Below are 15,175 nucleotides of genomic sequence, written 5' to 3'. Positions count from 1 at the left end.
GGCTGGTCTCAAACTCCTGAGCTCAAGCATTCCTCCTGCCTCAGCCTTCCAAAGTGCTGGGTTTACAGGTATGAGCCACTATGCTTAGCTGTATTTCTTTCTCCAGATATTTACAGAATCTAAATGGAAAAACAAGTTGAACTCAAGGCCAGGAAAATTCATGTCTATACCTATCTGGGGGTCGTTTTTTCTTCCTCTTTCCTCCCTTCTACCTTCTGTTTTCTTCCTTTTTTTTTTTTTTTTTTTTTTAAATTATAAAACAACTTTGGTTATAGAAAACTCTTGAGTTTTCTGAGTGCTCCTAAGATGTCTTTTATACTTAATTATGGTAACATCCAAGTTTTCCTGATGTGAGGACATGCAGTTGGGGTTAAAGACTTCTACTGAGATAGTTGACTATTGTTCTGAAATACTTTGGATGGAGCCCTGTGTGGAGGCAGAAATATGAGTGTGAATTATTTAAGTTCGTGTCGTGGTACTACAAAACATTTTAGAAGACAGCAAGAAAATAGCCATTGCTCTTAGAATGACTGTTTTTTTTTGAATTGGAAATCTTTTAAAATATATTTGGTGCAGAGTGTAGTAATCATTTCTTTTTTTGAAATACGTTGTGACAGATGATGGGAGCTGGATGAATTCTTGCCCCCCCTGCTGGTCATTTTTATGTAACATCTTATTAGTAATAGAGTGGAGATGATGAAGCAATGGTAATGCCAGAATAACAGAAGATACTGAGATGGAATCTATTTTTTAAAATTATCCAAATATAGTAAATTTTAAAATTCTTTTATGAGAGGGTGAAATGAATTTTTGGACTCTTTGTTGTTCATAAAATAATGTAATAAGTTTAGGAAGTAGTTACTGTATTAGTTTTGCCCTTCTGCTGCAACTTCTCATACATTCATGATTACATTAGCAATCTCCTTTCTTCTGTCTATGCATTGGATGCTTTTTCTGCGCTAGAATGTACAGGTGTTTCCTGTTGATTGCTTTGGGTGTTCATTCTAGTAGATTACAAATACCTGTGTCTATTATATATACATACAACAACCAAGAAATAATGTTTATGGGAATAACATATTTAAAGTGAGTGAAACTTGTGTTTCCTCTTAATAACCAATCTCTTTTACCCAATAAAATGGGTTCATAATTTATAAAGGGTATTAAATATGACTCTACCCAATCATAAATTATATGGAGGCTTTTCGTGGGAAGTAGCCTGCCCTGCTGAGAAGCTTTAGGGGTAAAGTTTCTAGGGCAGTTTTCTGAACAATTTTATTGATGCAATTCCCTGATTGTTAGCATCTAAATTTATTATCTTTCTGAACATAAAACAACTTTATATTTCTCTTCTGAAATTCCTGCCTCGGCTTTGCCCCTGTGAATCCTAGAAAACCAGACTCATTTCAATGCTTGGGGTGTATTTGCGTGTTCACAGACAGCCCTATTAGAGGACTCTTGAAGCCAAAGGATGTCCATTAGCTTGGAATCTGGTGCATGTGCCTCTCACTAAGTGGATGTAAGCCAATTAACTTCTTTAGGCCTTCTAAACTGGATGTTGTTGAGATCTCTCTAGCTTCATCCAAATATTCTAATCAAAATGATTGAGACATTTGACTTCATTTAGGTATTGAGGGAAGCCTTGGAAATAAAGAAAGAGTAAAGTTGCTTTTATTCACTTACAAAGACTCTTAAATACTGCCTGATGTCAAAGCATCCAGGGGACTGGCTGTATTGGGGCATATTTGGTGGACACATGTGCTTAATTTTAAATTGCATCCTCTTATTTTTTTTTTCCAGTTGCAAATGAAGCTGGAGACAAGAATGCTAGACCGCTGGCCCGCTTCTCTCGTGAGTAAATCTTGTTTTACTCCCTTCCTGGTCCCCATCAGAAAATGTTGCAGGAATCTTACCCCCGTGTGGTATAGCTCTTCTGTCCTGTCAGGCGTTAATAAAACAGTAATGTGGAAATGTCTTCTCTGGTTAATAGTCCACTTGAGCCCAGACTGGTGAGCTACTCATTGCTACTGCCTTTTCAATCCATAGAATTCTGTTTCCAAATTGTGCCTTTGCTATTCCAAGTATGGTCCTCAGAGCAGCAGAATCGATATCACCTGGGAGCTTTTTAGATATGTGGTGCCTCAGTCCCCACCACCCACCACCCCTTCAGACTTATTGAGTCAGAATCTGTGTTTTAACAAATCTCCAGGGGATGTCTGTTCACATTAGAGTTTGAGAAGTGCTTTGCTAGAAGTATCCTTTTTATGAACGTTTTATGAAGGTAAAGTGGGGAGAGGTATGTGAAATGCTTGTAGCTATGAAGGCATCATCACCATTCAGCGTGGACTTACGGGCTTACTCCACTGGCTTTTCTTCAGTTTGGTGACATTTTGAAGCCCAGATGGATTGAATGGATTTTCTTAGGCATTGAGAGTATTCCTAGGGCTGTGGTTAGGCCATGGGGTTTCCCTTGACTCCTTTATCTCTAGTCTTGATCCGTATGAGACAGTAGGCGTCTAAAGCCCCACAATGGTTTCTGTACCAATGTGATCAGCAAATTATCCAGCAAGTTAATGCACTCCCTGGAACGAAAACCTGGATTCCAAAGAAGGGAGTGGAAATTCTAGAGATGGAGCAGGGTGGAGTGGAGATGTTCCCAAACCGGCTGTGTACCAGGTGGAGAAATGGTAGAGCTGTAAATAGAAGTGGATTCATTGCTGCCTCACTGGCTTTCACTAAGAGTAATTTCACTCACACTATCTGGGCCTCTGTTTCCTCACCTGGAAAATACGGCAGTCAAAACTGTTGCTGTCTTTAGAAGTTGTGGCATGGGAGGAGCTCTACAAATCCCCAGTCACTGCATTCCTCATTCAGGCTTGATTAGGGCTGAGTGTGGACAGTGCCATAGTAAATCTTGTTATTTTAAGCTCAAAGTATAATTTCTCTATTTACAGGGCTTCTTTTAAACTCTGCCTCCCAGCTCTTTTTGGAAGGCTTTGAAATGTTGGGATTGATTTCCTAGAAATGATTTTTATAGAACTATAATAAGGTACAATAATGAAAGAGCATGAAACGCTCATAGTTTAGAAATTGTGTAATAAAACACTTGGTTCTCATGAGCCCCATTTCTCACTGCCCTCCTACCTGGAATCATTATTTCCAAAATAGGCATTTCATCCCACAGCTCGATGAGGTTGAGGAATATGCTTTTATCCCATTTTTTTCTTCATCTCCTGAGCAGTGGTCAGGAAAATTAATAAGCTGGAATCGTGACTCGGCCATCCTGTGAGGGCTGCGCTGGGTGCCCCTGGCCCCAAGGGAGCCTTTCACCACAAGACAGAGGAAGACAGGGGGTCCTTGCATGAGAGTTAGGGCAATTAGTCCCTTCACAGAGAAAGGAAGGTAATTTCTGTAAACTTCACAACTGTATGATTGGGTTGAAAGGGTGATGTGTTTCTTGAAAGCTTATTAGCTTGAGACAAGTGAGGACATGAACAAATATCTATATAGGAAACAAGTAATTAGTGGCAAACCAATTAGGTTGGATTGATATGGGGGGAAAAAGGAGAAAAACACCTCCTGAGTAATGTCTTGAAAATAAAATCAGATGACATGTGAGCTACTAAGTCTTTCTGAAGTCAATACCAGAGAGGGAAAGATTAGGTGACTTTTAGGAAGGCATTTTTGTTTTTTTTAGATGTAGCAATATCTGATTGACACTCAATTCACTTTACCGCCTTGAAACTGACCTTCATTGTGTGGTGTGACTGAAGGGTTCAGTTTGGGAAGGTTGGAAGGATTTGGATGGGAGATTTTTTTTTGAGACTGGAAGATGATGTATTGCAATATTTTCTATTTTTTGAATCCAATAGGACAGAAAGCCACGAAGGTGTGCATTTCCCAGCTTGGAATCAGGCACGATGGGCATGGGAGGCCAGAGCCTCTGCTGTGATGGCTTGACCCTTCAGGGGTCAGCAGAGACTATCTGGGAGGAGGGGACAGGGGAAGGGCTGGTTGTGGTGGTGGGTGCTGTGGAGTGAGTTCCATGAGACACTGGATCTATCAGGTCCCTTCACCACCCCTGCCCCATCACTGCAGGGTCAAGCATTGGCTTCTGATCAATCTGACTTCAATCGGAGCATCTGCCTAGCAACCGTGGGCACACAGAGTAACATGGGAAGTCATTCTCCTAAGACTGGGAGTTAGGAAGGAGGAGGGAGGAGGGAGGGGGACTGAAAGGAAGTGGAAAATATCTCTTTCCCTCACAAATGGGAGAATGAGAGTGTCCAGGAAAGTGAAGAGTTGTGAATGATCTTGACTTGAGAGTGCTGTGTGAATGCAGGCACGCTGGCTTCTGCCCAGCAGATGGTTTGAGAATGGCATCTGTCACAAGGCCACCTGTCCTTGGGTGACAGCCACTGGTGTGGGCACTGCCACACTCTGCAGTGGGCAGAGTGAGCCAGCAGAGCACCTCAAGTGAGTACTGCATGGAAGGTACCTCACATGGATACTGTCTGGTGGGTACCCCATGTTGGTACTGCATGGTGGGCACCTCATGAGAGTACTGCATGGTGGGCACCCCATGTGGGTACTGCACGGTGGGCACTTAGAGTACTGCATGGTGGGCACCCCATGTGGGTACTGCATGGTGGGCACCTCAGAGTACTGCATGGTAGGCACCCATGTGAGTACTGCATAGTGGGCACCTCATGAGAGTACTGCATGGTGGGCACTTCATGAGAGTACTGCATGGTGGGCATCCTATGTATGTACTACATGGTGGGCACCCCATTTGGGTACTGCATGGTGGGCACCTCAGAGTACTGCATGGTGGGCACCCATGTGGGTACCGCATGGTGGGCACCCCATGAGAGTACTGCATGGTGGGCACCCCATGTGGGTACTGCGTGGTGGGCACTTCATGAGAGTACTGCATGGTGGGCACCTCGTGTGTACTGCATGGTGGGCACCCCATGTGGGTACTGCATGGTGGGCACCTCAGAGTACTGCATGGTGAGCACCCCATGTGGGTACTGCATGGTGGGCACTTCATGAGAGTACTGCACGGTGGGCACCCCATGTGGGTACTGCATGGTGGGCACCTCATCCTCATGAGAGTACTGCACGGTGGGCACCCCATGTGGGTACTGCATGGTGGGCACCTCAGAGTACTGCATGGTGGGCACCCATGTGGATACTGCATGGTGGACACTTCATGAGAGTACTGCATGATGGGCACCTCATGAGAGTACTGCATGGTGGGCACCTCATGAGAGTACTGCATGGTGGGCACCCCATGTGGGTACTGCATGGTGGGCACCTCATGAGAGTACTGCATGGTGGGCACCCCATGTGGGTACTGCATGGTGGGCACCTCAGAGTACTGCATGGTGGGCACCCATGTGGATACTGCATGGTGGGCACTTCATGAGAGTACTGCATAGTGGGCACCTCATGTGTGTACTGCATGGTGGGCACTTCATGAGAGTACTGCATGGTGGGCACCTCATGAGAGTACTGCATGGTGGGCACCCCATGTGGGTACTGCATGGTGGGCACTTCATGAGAGTACTGCACAGTGGGCACCCCATGTGGGTACTGCATGGTGGGCACCTCATCCTCATGAGAGTACTGCACGGTGGGCACCCCATGTGGATACTGCATGGTGGGCATCCCATGTGGGTACTGAACGCCAAGCTCTCTGACAGCCAGTGCTCGTTACATCAGCTGGTTGGTGTCTTCCTATTACAAATAAGGTTAGTGAGGCTCGGAAAACAGACTGAGAATTGCTCACTGCTGGAACTCTAGCTCTCCCAACTTCAAATCCTGACTGTTACCAGTTCACATTACTTTCTTCCTGGTCCAAGGGGCTGGAGTTTGCCATTTCTATGGCTCAGGGACTTGGGGTCTGCCAGCTTGATGGTGGAGGTGCTTCAGCCTCAGCACAGGGCAAGCTTCACAGACTCACGCTGGAATGACCCACACTGCAATTGATTTCACCTGGGAGAGGACAATTTTTCCTGAATGCCCTTTTCTACCAGCTCACTGATACTAGAAGCTTCTTAAAATAAGGGAAAAAATGGAAGATTCCTGTGTCAGGACATTTAGTGCTACAATAACAGAATACTCGAGACTGGGTAGTTTATTTTTTATTTTATTTTTTTGAGGCAGAATCCCTCTCTCGCCCAGGCTGGAGTGCAGTGGTGTGATCTTTGCTCACTGCAGCTTCCGGCTCCCAGGTTCCAGCAATTCTCCTGCCTCAGCCTCCCAGGTACCTGGGATTACAGGCATGCACCACCATGCCCGGCTAATTTTTCAATTTTTAGTAGAGACGGGGTTTCACCATGTTGGCTAGGCTGGTCTCGAACTGCTGATCTCAGGTGATCTGCCCACCTTGGTCTCCCAAAGTGCTAGGATTAGAGGCATGAGCCACCATGCCCTGCCAGATTAAGTAATTTATAATGAACAGAAATTGATTTCTTACAGTTCTGGAGGCTGGGATTTCCAAGATCAGGGCACTGGCATCTGGTAAGAGATCTCCTGCTGTGTGCTCACATGGTGGAAGGTGTATGGGCGAGAGAGAACAAACATCCGTGTCAAGCCCTTTTGTCATGGCATTAATCGATTTGCGAGGGTTCTGCCTCCCAAAGGCCCCACATCCCCCCACTGTTGCACTAGGGATTAAGTTGTGAGATACGAACTGTGGAGGCAGCACAAACACTCACACCACAGCAACTTGAAAGGAAAATCTTGGGAGAAGGGACACAGTGATTTATTCTTACTATGCTGAAAATGATAGCAAACATTTTAATTTTTTAACCTCCAGACATGCAAAAGGTATTCTCAGTGTGTAAACAGAGGAAACAAAGGGTTATTTCATTTGTTCATTCTTTGTTAATTTACCAAATACTTACTGAACGCTGACCATGGGCCTAGCATTGTGCTGTGTGCTAAGGACACACATTCTGATTAGAACAAGATCTCTGCCATGAAGAAATGTAAGACTCGGTGTGAGGAGGCAGAAAAGCTAGCCAGCAGTGTGGTAAGTGCTATCAGAGGGGTCAGCACAGAGGTGGGGAGTGGGGAGCGTGGGAACACAGGACGGGGCCTCTGAATGCATTAGATCGGTGGTATCTGAGAAGGGGAGGTTCGCACTGAGTGTTGAAGGCTGTCAGGAAGGGTGCCCAGGTGAGGAAGGTATGAGAAGCACACTCTAGGCAGAGGAAACACACTGGCACAAAAGAGCCTCCCATTTTCGGGAAATTGGCCTGAGACGCAGCTTGGGGTGAAGTTGAGAGGGGTTTTTGTGCCAGCCTAAGGAGTGGACTCTGACATTGGGAGAGTCTTTGAAGGGTTTTCATGCTTGGCTGGCTTCTCGCCGTCCTCCTGGGGCTGCGGTGGTCCCTGGGCACCAGGGCAGTGTGTGAAACAGCTGCCCTCCCCAGGCCAGGTCCAGGCCCCAACTTGGCACGGAGCTCCTGGAAATGGCTGTGGCTGGGGCTCCTGACATTGGGGACTTGGGGATGAAGTCAGCTGACTGTGCGGCTGTGGGTCCCTTGCTAGTCCAGCTCTCAGGGATGCTGGTAAAGCTGCCCTCCCATGCCAGGCCCTAAAAGCCCTCCTCTCTGGAGATATCTGTTTTATGCATCTGTCAGTCTCCCCATTAGAAAGTGAGCTCACTGAGCCCATGGGTGCTGTCTGGTTGACTGTGCCTGGTGTAGAAGCAAACGCCTGTTGAATGAAGACTGCCTAAGCTGGCCCCTTTCTGACCTGTTCCTCTTGCTTTTTCTCATCCTAACACCATAGACAGCTGTGAGCTGTCCCATTACCAGCATATACCCCCCATGCCCCTCCAAAATGTGTCCTCGGGGTTCTCCTACATGCTAGTGGGAGAGTTCTCACAAGCCGTTAGGGATGTAAGCTCTGGTGTCAAGCCTGGCTTTGGATTCTGTGTCCGGAATTAGGAATTCTGTGCCGCCTTGGGCAGGTAACTTAACCCCTCTAAACCACACTTTCCTCACCCGGATCCTAGGACAATACTAGAACTTATTTCCAAGATGTTGTGGAGGATCATATGCAGGGGTGAGTGTTAAAATACTTACAAACATGTGATGTGGTCACTGAACATCGGAACAGACGTTGGTCATGAACTATGTGAAGGATTAGGGTCCAGGAGGCCCCTGACAGGCCAGATATGGACCCTTCAATTTCTGTATGAAACTGGGGCAGGAAAAGTGGATATTGGCCCTCATACCCTGGAATCCATCGTACGAAGCATAGGGTCTGTACACCACAAGTGCTCAATAAGTGTGGGTGATTATTATTATTTTGGGGATGGATCCTTACTCTGTCACTCAGGCTGGAGTGCGGTGGTGTGATCTTGACTTACTGCAACTTCTGCCTGGGTTCAAGTGATTCTCCTGCCTCAGCCTCCTGAGTAGCTGGGATTACAGGTGCCCACCGCCATGCCCAGCTAATTTTTGTAATTTTTAGTAAAGATGGGGTTTCACCATGTTGGTCAGGCTGGTCTTGAACTCCTGACCTTGTGATCCATCTGCCTCAGCCTCCCAAAGTGCTGTGATTACAGGAATGAGCCACCATGCCTGGCGGCCAGGTGGTTGTTATTATTACCCTGAGTCTTCAACCTTCCTCCTCTCTTTTCTTCCCTTTTTTCTTTCCTTTAATATATATTTATTAAAGACTTTTCTGTTCTGTGGGCCCTGGAGATAACACAGATGAGTAAGTTCAAAGGGTTCACAATCTAATCAGGGAGACAGAAGTGACTGCTACAATACAGCGTGTGGAGGGAAATGCTAGCGATTGGTAGGAGGAATTGGGGAGACCTCAGCCAGCCTGGCATGGAGGTGAATTCAAGGGAGTCCTCTTGGAGGAGGTGAGCATCAGTTGAGGCTTGAGGGCTTGAAAGGGGATAACAGGTAAAGAAGATAACTTCTTTTTTTTTTTGAGACAGAGTCTCACTCTGTCACCCAGGCTGGAGTGCAATGGCACGATCTCGGCTCACTGCAACCTCCACCTCCCAGGTTCAAGCAATTCTCCTGCCTCAGCCCCCTGAGTAGCAGGGATTACAGGCGCGTGCCACCGCGCCCAGCTAATTTTTATATTTTTAGTAGAGACGGGGTTTCAACATTTTGGCCAGGCTGGTCTCGAACTCCTGACCTTGTGATCCACCCGTCTCGGCCTCCCAAAGTGCTGGGATTACAGGCGTGAGCCACCGCGCCCAGCTAAGAAGGTAACTTCTAATCTTCATTGAAAAAAACTTTCGATGCTACATGTAAGGGAATAAAGGCCGCATGTAGTGTTCAGACATGGCCACAGTGTGGCAGAAAAAGCCCAGATTTTGATGTCATCACTCTCCTCCAGAAGTAAAAGACGCTGCATTCAGTGCTTTGGACAGAGCTTCTGTCAGGGGTGCAGGGCATTGGAGGAGACTGAGTGAGGGACACAGCGTCCATAAAACTCTTGCGGCTGCGCAGCTCCAGGCTGGAGTTCCGATTGCTTCCCTGAGGGGGGACTGATTTCTCTCCTAAGAGTGGCAATCATTGAAAAGAAAATACAAAAGTCTTCCCATATCCGCGGTTTCACTTTCCCAGTTTTGTTACTCGTGAACTGCGGTCTGAAAATGTGAAATGGAAAATTGCAGGAATAAATAATTCACAAGATTTAATTTGCCTGCCGTTCTGACTATTGAGATGAAATCTCGCTCTGTCCCACCCGGGATGTGAATCCTCCCTTTGTCCCGTGGATGCAGGTGTAGATGCTATCCACGTTAGCGATTTAGGAGCCCTCTTTTTTTTTTTATCAGATTCACTGTCTCAGGATTGCAGTGCTAGTCTTCAAACCACCCTTATTTTGTTTGGTAATTGCCTACATGTAATTACTAAGTACACTTAGTAAAAACTGCAAGAGTGTTGATGCTGGCAACTCAGATACACCACGGAGAAGCCATCACATGCTTCCTTTAAGTGAAAAGGTAAAAGTTCTTGACTTAAGAAAAAAAAAATTGTATGCCAAGGTTGCTGAGATCCACAGTGAGAGCGAATTTTCTGTCTGTGAAACTGTGAAGAAGGAAACAAAATGTGTGCTCGCTTTGTTGTTGCACTAAAGCTACAGAAGTTGTGGCCACAGGACAGGATAAGTGCTTAGTTAAGATGGAAGTGGTAGTAAATTTGCGTATGGTCGACATGAACAGGATCGTGTTGTGATTAACAGCGATCAGGTCAGGCAGCATTCCTGGTTTCAGGCATCTACTGCAGTTGTTGGAGCATACCCCCTTGGATAATGGGGGACTACTGTAGTGGTATCAAAAGCAATAAGAAAATAGAGATTAATTAGAAATCCAGGTATTGTTGGAAATAGTTTTTCCTGTGAAAGAGCTGGAGTACTTAGGGTGCATGGGGGATTGAAGCAAGGGGAGGCCCTTGGTCTTTTTGTGCTGGGCGAATGATCCTCCTCCCTTGTCAGAGGTGGGCAATGGGAGGCAGCGATGTGCAGTCGGCTTGGTTGAAACAGAGATGGAGGCAGCACCTATGACATGGTGATACCATGTGTGGAGCATCAGGGGGAACTCAAAATTATGTGGGACAGTGCTAGAGTCCAGCTAGGGAACTTTTCTAGATCAGTTGTTATAGTAGGAGGATCGGTGGCAAATGAAGGGAACTTGAGCTCTGGATGGAGGAGGAGAAGGAGAAGGAGAAGGAGAAGGAGGGGGAGAAGGAGGGGAAGGGGGAGAAGGAATGGGAGGGAGGAGAAGGGGAGAAGAAGGGGGAGGGGGAGAAGGAGAAGGAGGGTGAGGGTAGGAGAACGGCGAGGGAGAGGGGGAGGGAGAGGAGGCAGCAAGTGGAAGGAAAGACTGAGAAATGCCATGAACAGGGGACTGTGGCTGGTGGGTGGGCTTCCAGTGTTCTCAGGGACGTGTACTACATTTGAGACAGAGCCATATAAGAGATCCAGGACAGATGAGATCAGGTACATTTAGGGTGCTGTGGCAGGCAAAACCAGTCAAACTCATAGAATTGCAGAATTGGATGGTGTTTGCTAGGAGCTGGGTGGGGGAGGAGCCAACAGGAAGTTGTTGCTCTATGGGGATAAAGGTTCTAATATGTAAGATGAGTAAGATCTAGGGATCTGCTGTACAGTGTAATCCCTGGAGTTAGCAATATGGTATTGTGCACTTTAAAATACATTAAGAGGATAGCTCTCATGTTAAGTTTTCATACTGCAAAAACCAACCAGCCCCGAACCAACACAAAGGAACAGAAGATGGCTGGCCATTAGCTTCTTACCTACAGTTATAATCATCCCCTCCCCAGCTCCCCTAGTGACCTGTTACACATCTGTGTTTCAGAGCCACAGTTAGACCCCAGCTTGTGTTGACCCAGAATATCTCTGCTTGTCCACAAGGGGACCACTTTATCTTACTCCCTTTCTCCACCCCTTTCATCAAACACAGTTGTTATCAGGCAAGCTTATCAGCTTGGTTCAGCCAACAGATGTATTCACTTGGATTTGAAAGATTTCAAGTTAGAGTTTGAAAATGATCCAGTCTAGTTCTCACCACTCTGTCTAAAGCTCAAATTCCCTGTATGACATCCCTGTCATGGGCTCATGAGCTGTCTGCAGGAGCCCCTCTAGTGGAGGAGTATTCACCTTGTCCTGGAAAGCACTGATGGTCGTGATTAGAGTGATGGCCTAGCTTGTGTATGGGGGCAGAGGGTAGGGCACTGAGACTCACTCTGCCTTCTCTTTTTAAATGTGCTTGATAGAGTCTTTGAAATATATCCAAAGATATCTGTAGGTCCCTAATATGTTAGCCAGTGGTCCACCAGTGGACTGGCTGATGATACCATAAGTAGCTTCTAGGAGTTTGTGGATGCCATGTAACACAGCTGTCAGCTGGAAGCTCCAAGTCCATTGAGACCTGGGTGAACAGGCTTACATTGCTGTTGTGTGCTGACCTTTGGAAGTTCAGAGCACTCCCCCATGCTTCTGTGAGTACCTGGGATGGTGGTGGTCTTCTGGCCCTGATTTCCTACCTCTGTCGATTGCCTTCCTCTATTTGCTTCTGGCTGTCTTCCTATTGCTCTGACATAGTCTCAGATGTGCTACAGAGCTCCTTCTTCTCCTTTTTCTGGAGAGTAACCAAAGGCTGTTGCTCAAAGCAGAGCTTGAGTGAAGATTAAGAAGGGATGAACAAGAGAGAGCCACAATATGCACTGCAATTGCAGACAGACCATTTAAATTCAGTTTGATTTTCAACAGTCCATTCGGCTATTCTACCACCAACCAAAACTTTAAAGACGGTTTTGTCCGTGCAGCTCCTGGCCTACCATATACGTCCTTTTATCCTCACCCGCCTCCGCCTCCATTCTTTACCCTTTAGTTACATCTCCCTTTTAGGAATCGGAGCCTCTCCCGGGATTTCTCGTGCAGAGCAGCTTGACCATCTTTCTTGCTGGGGTGGATCTGCTCACACCCTTGTCCTCAGCGTCTCACATTCTACTCCCGTCCACTTACTTTTGCCTAAATGCAGATCAGTTTCTGTTCCCTTAATGGGAATTGAGGTACCACCTATTGAGATAATAGCAAATATTTACTCCTTGCTACATGTTTACAAGCTTACATAACTGAAAAATATGAATAGAAATTATTTTGTGTATAACGTGACCCCGGGAGGGCAAGGAAGACGTACGTGGCTTGGCTTTTGCACTCGAAGCACCTCCCTCTCTACCCTCAATGTATACTCCTTTGAATACAGTTAAGATGAAGTTTTAGGTTTCTGTAAAAGACAGACAAGGATAACCTGAAAACCTTCTCATTTTTTATAAGTATATAGAAATGCTGAGTGAAATGTTTTAAAAATACTTTTAAATGCATAAACTTGCAATAAAGAAAGGGAACCCCGCAGGTGCCAGAAAGGAAGGAGGAATTTAATATCAGTACAGTAAGCTGTTAACATGTGTGCAGATTTTGCAGCTATGCTGCATGGGGGTGGTGCTGTTAAGCCCATGGAATCTAGTAACACATGTTTTAACATCTACATGGGGAAAGGAGATAAGACCTTGGGCTGTGCAGGGTGGGAAAGTTGGATATGAGACTTCTGCCTAACTCGGACTCTTAAAACATATGGCAGATTGTGTTTTCCAAAAATATTTGTAACTATATCTCCCAACCCACATGCTCTTCTTGCAATGTGATGCTGACAAGCCTCCCACTGAGATGGCGAGGCCTCTGTTTTCTTCCCTTGAATCTGGGTGGTTGGTAAATGTGGCAGAGATCATATGATGTGACTTGCAAAGTTAGATTGTCAGAAGAGACAGCTTCTACCTGCTGCCTGTTGGGATGCTTGTTCTGAGAGCACTGCCATAATGCTGTCAGGAAACAGAGACCCTGTGGAAAGCCCACCTCTGAGCGCTTCCCAAAGTACAAGTTTGTGAGCAAAACAGTTGTTGGAAACTACAAGTTTGATGTGATCTGTTATGCATCAATAGATAATTGAAACAAGGGCTATATCCTCAAAAAAAGAGAGATCAGGAAAACGAAATGCACCCATTAGCAAACAGAGGTAATCAGGTAACTTGGCTTTTCTGGCTCTTGAGGAAAAGTCTCCCATGGGCAATTGAAAGTACCTGAATGATCCAGGAACTCTTTGAAACTGAGAAATTAACAAAAATTAGTTCTGGGCTACTAATGGCAGAATCAAATGAAAAATCTTTTGAAATACAACCCAAGTCAAGATACTCTGATAGAGAAAACAAGACAAACTAAGTATGAGCTCATAGTCAAAATTAAAAACAAAAAATAAAAACCTGTAAGAGGCAGCAATCCTCCATGATGAGCAAGAGTCAGTGAACACAGATAATTAGAGCCTAAGAACTTGAGATGCAGGTTGAGTATCCTTTGCCCAAAATGCCTGGGACTAGAAATGTTTTGAATTTTGAGTTTTTTCTGATTTTGGAATATTTGTATATGCATAATGGGATATCTTGGGGATGGGATCTAGGTCTAAACATAAAATTCACTTGTGTTTCATATATATCTTAAACATATAGCCTGAAGGTAACATTAGACAGTATTTTAAATAATTGCATGCATGAAACAAAGTTTGTGTACATTAAATCATCCTTGAACTGTGATCTGTCATGTGAGGTCAGATGTGGACGTTTCACTTGCAGTGTCTTGCTGGTGCTCAAAAGCCTTTTTGGATTTCAAATTTTCGGATTAGGGGTGTTCCACCTGGAGTATAATCGTGAACTGAAAAAAAAAATAGACTAGGTCTATTTAAAAATGACAGAAGATACAAAATGAGTTGAAACTCTAAGAAAGGAGCAAGACCTTGGGGAAAAAGTTGAAAAATTTAAAGGCGATCCGTTAGAACGTCAAGAAATGTAAAATATAGCATAAAACCCCAATAAAACAAAATTCAAACACAGTTTACCAACTGTGTTGAATAGGACTAAAGGGAGAAATCATGAACCAGAAGGAAGATATATCTGAGGAGACTAACCAAAATGTAGCACAGAGGAAAGATGATCATAAAAGCATGGTCAAACACTGTGGAAGACAGGATGAGAAGGGCCAGCACACATCTCGTGGGAGTTCCAGAATGAAAGACCAGAGAGAATATGGACAAACTAGTAACTGAAAATCTAGCCGGGCGCGGTGGCTCAAGCCTGTAATCCCAGCACTTTGGGAGGCCGAGGCGGGTGGATCACGAGGTCAAGAGATCGAGACCATCCTGGTCAACATGGTGAAACCCCGTCTCTACTAAAAATACAAAAAACTAGCTGGGCATGGTGGCGCGTGCCTGTAATCCCAGCTACTTAGGAGGCTGAGGCAGGAGAATTGCCTGAACCCAGGAGGCGGAGGTTGCGGTGAGCCAAGATTGCGCCATTGCACTCCAGCCTGGGCAACAAGAGTGAAACTCCGTCTCAAAAAAAAAAAAAAAAAAAAAAAAAAAGAGAAAATCTAGTGGCTGAGAATTTTTCAGAATTGATTAGTGATATGAATCCTCAGATTGATGAATTGTACCTAGCTTCAAGCAGGAAAATAAAAATTAACCTATTGGCAGATACATTATATTGAGACTGCAGAACAGTAGAGATGATGAGGAAACACCAAAGATAATTGAAGGGAAAAGACAGGTTACCTACTGTGT

General features: G+C 45.4%; 1 protein-coding gene across 8 annotated transcripts in view; it reads left to right on the top strand.

The window, feature by feature from the left end:
* PDE1C (phosphodiesterase 1C) overlaps nt 1–15,175 on the top strand; it is a 572,342-nt gene that overhangs the window by 90,788 nt on the left and 466,379 nt on the right. For all 8 annotated transcript variants that reach the window (XR_012512203.1, XR_012512204.1, XR_012512205.1 and 5 more), the window contains exon 2: nt 1,801–1,851. Coding sequence is in view for 5 of the 8 variants with exons in the window: in XM_074379661.1 (XP_074235762.1) it covers nt 1,801–1,851 (51 nt within the window). In the remaining 3 variants the exon portion in view is untranslated. The remainder of the gene's footprint in view (nt 1–1,800; nt 1,852–15,175) is intronic.

Source organism: Saimiri boliviensis, chromosome 10 (assembly GCF_048565385.1).
Source record: "Saimiri boliviensis isolate mSaiBol1 chromosome 10, mSaiBol1.pri, whole genome shotgun sequence".
In the NCBI taxonomy this organism is placed as follows: Eukaryota; Metazoa; Chordata; class Mammalia; order Primates; family Cebidae; genus Saimiri; species Saimiri boliviensis.
The sequence above is the reverse complement of the archived record's forward strand: the minus strand, read 5'-3'. Positions and strand labels throughout refer to the sequence as shown.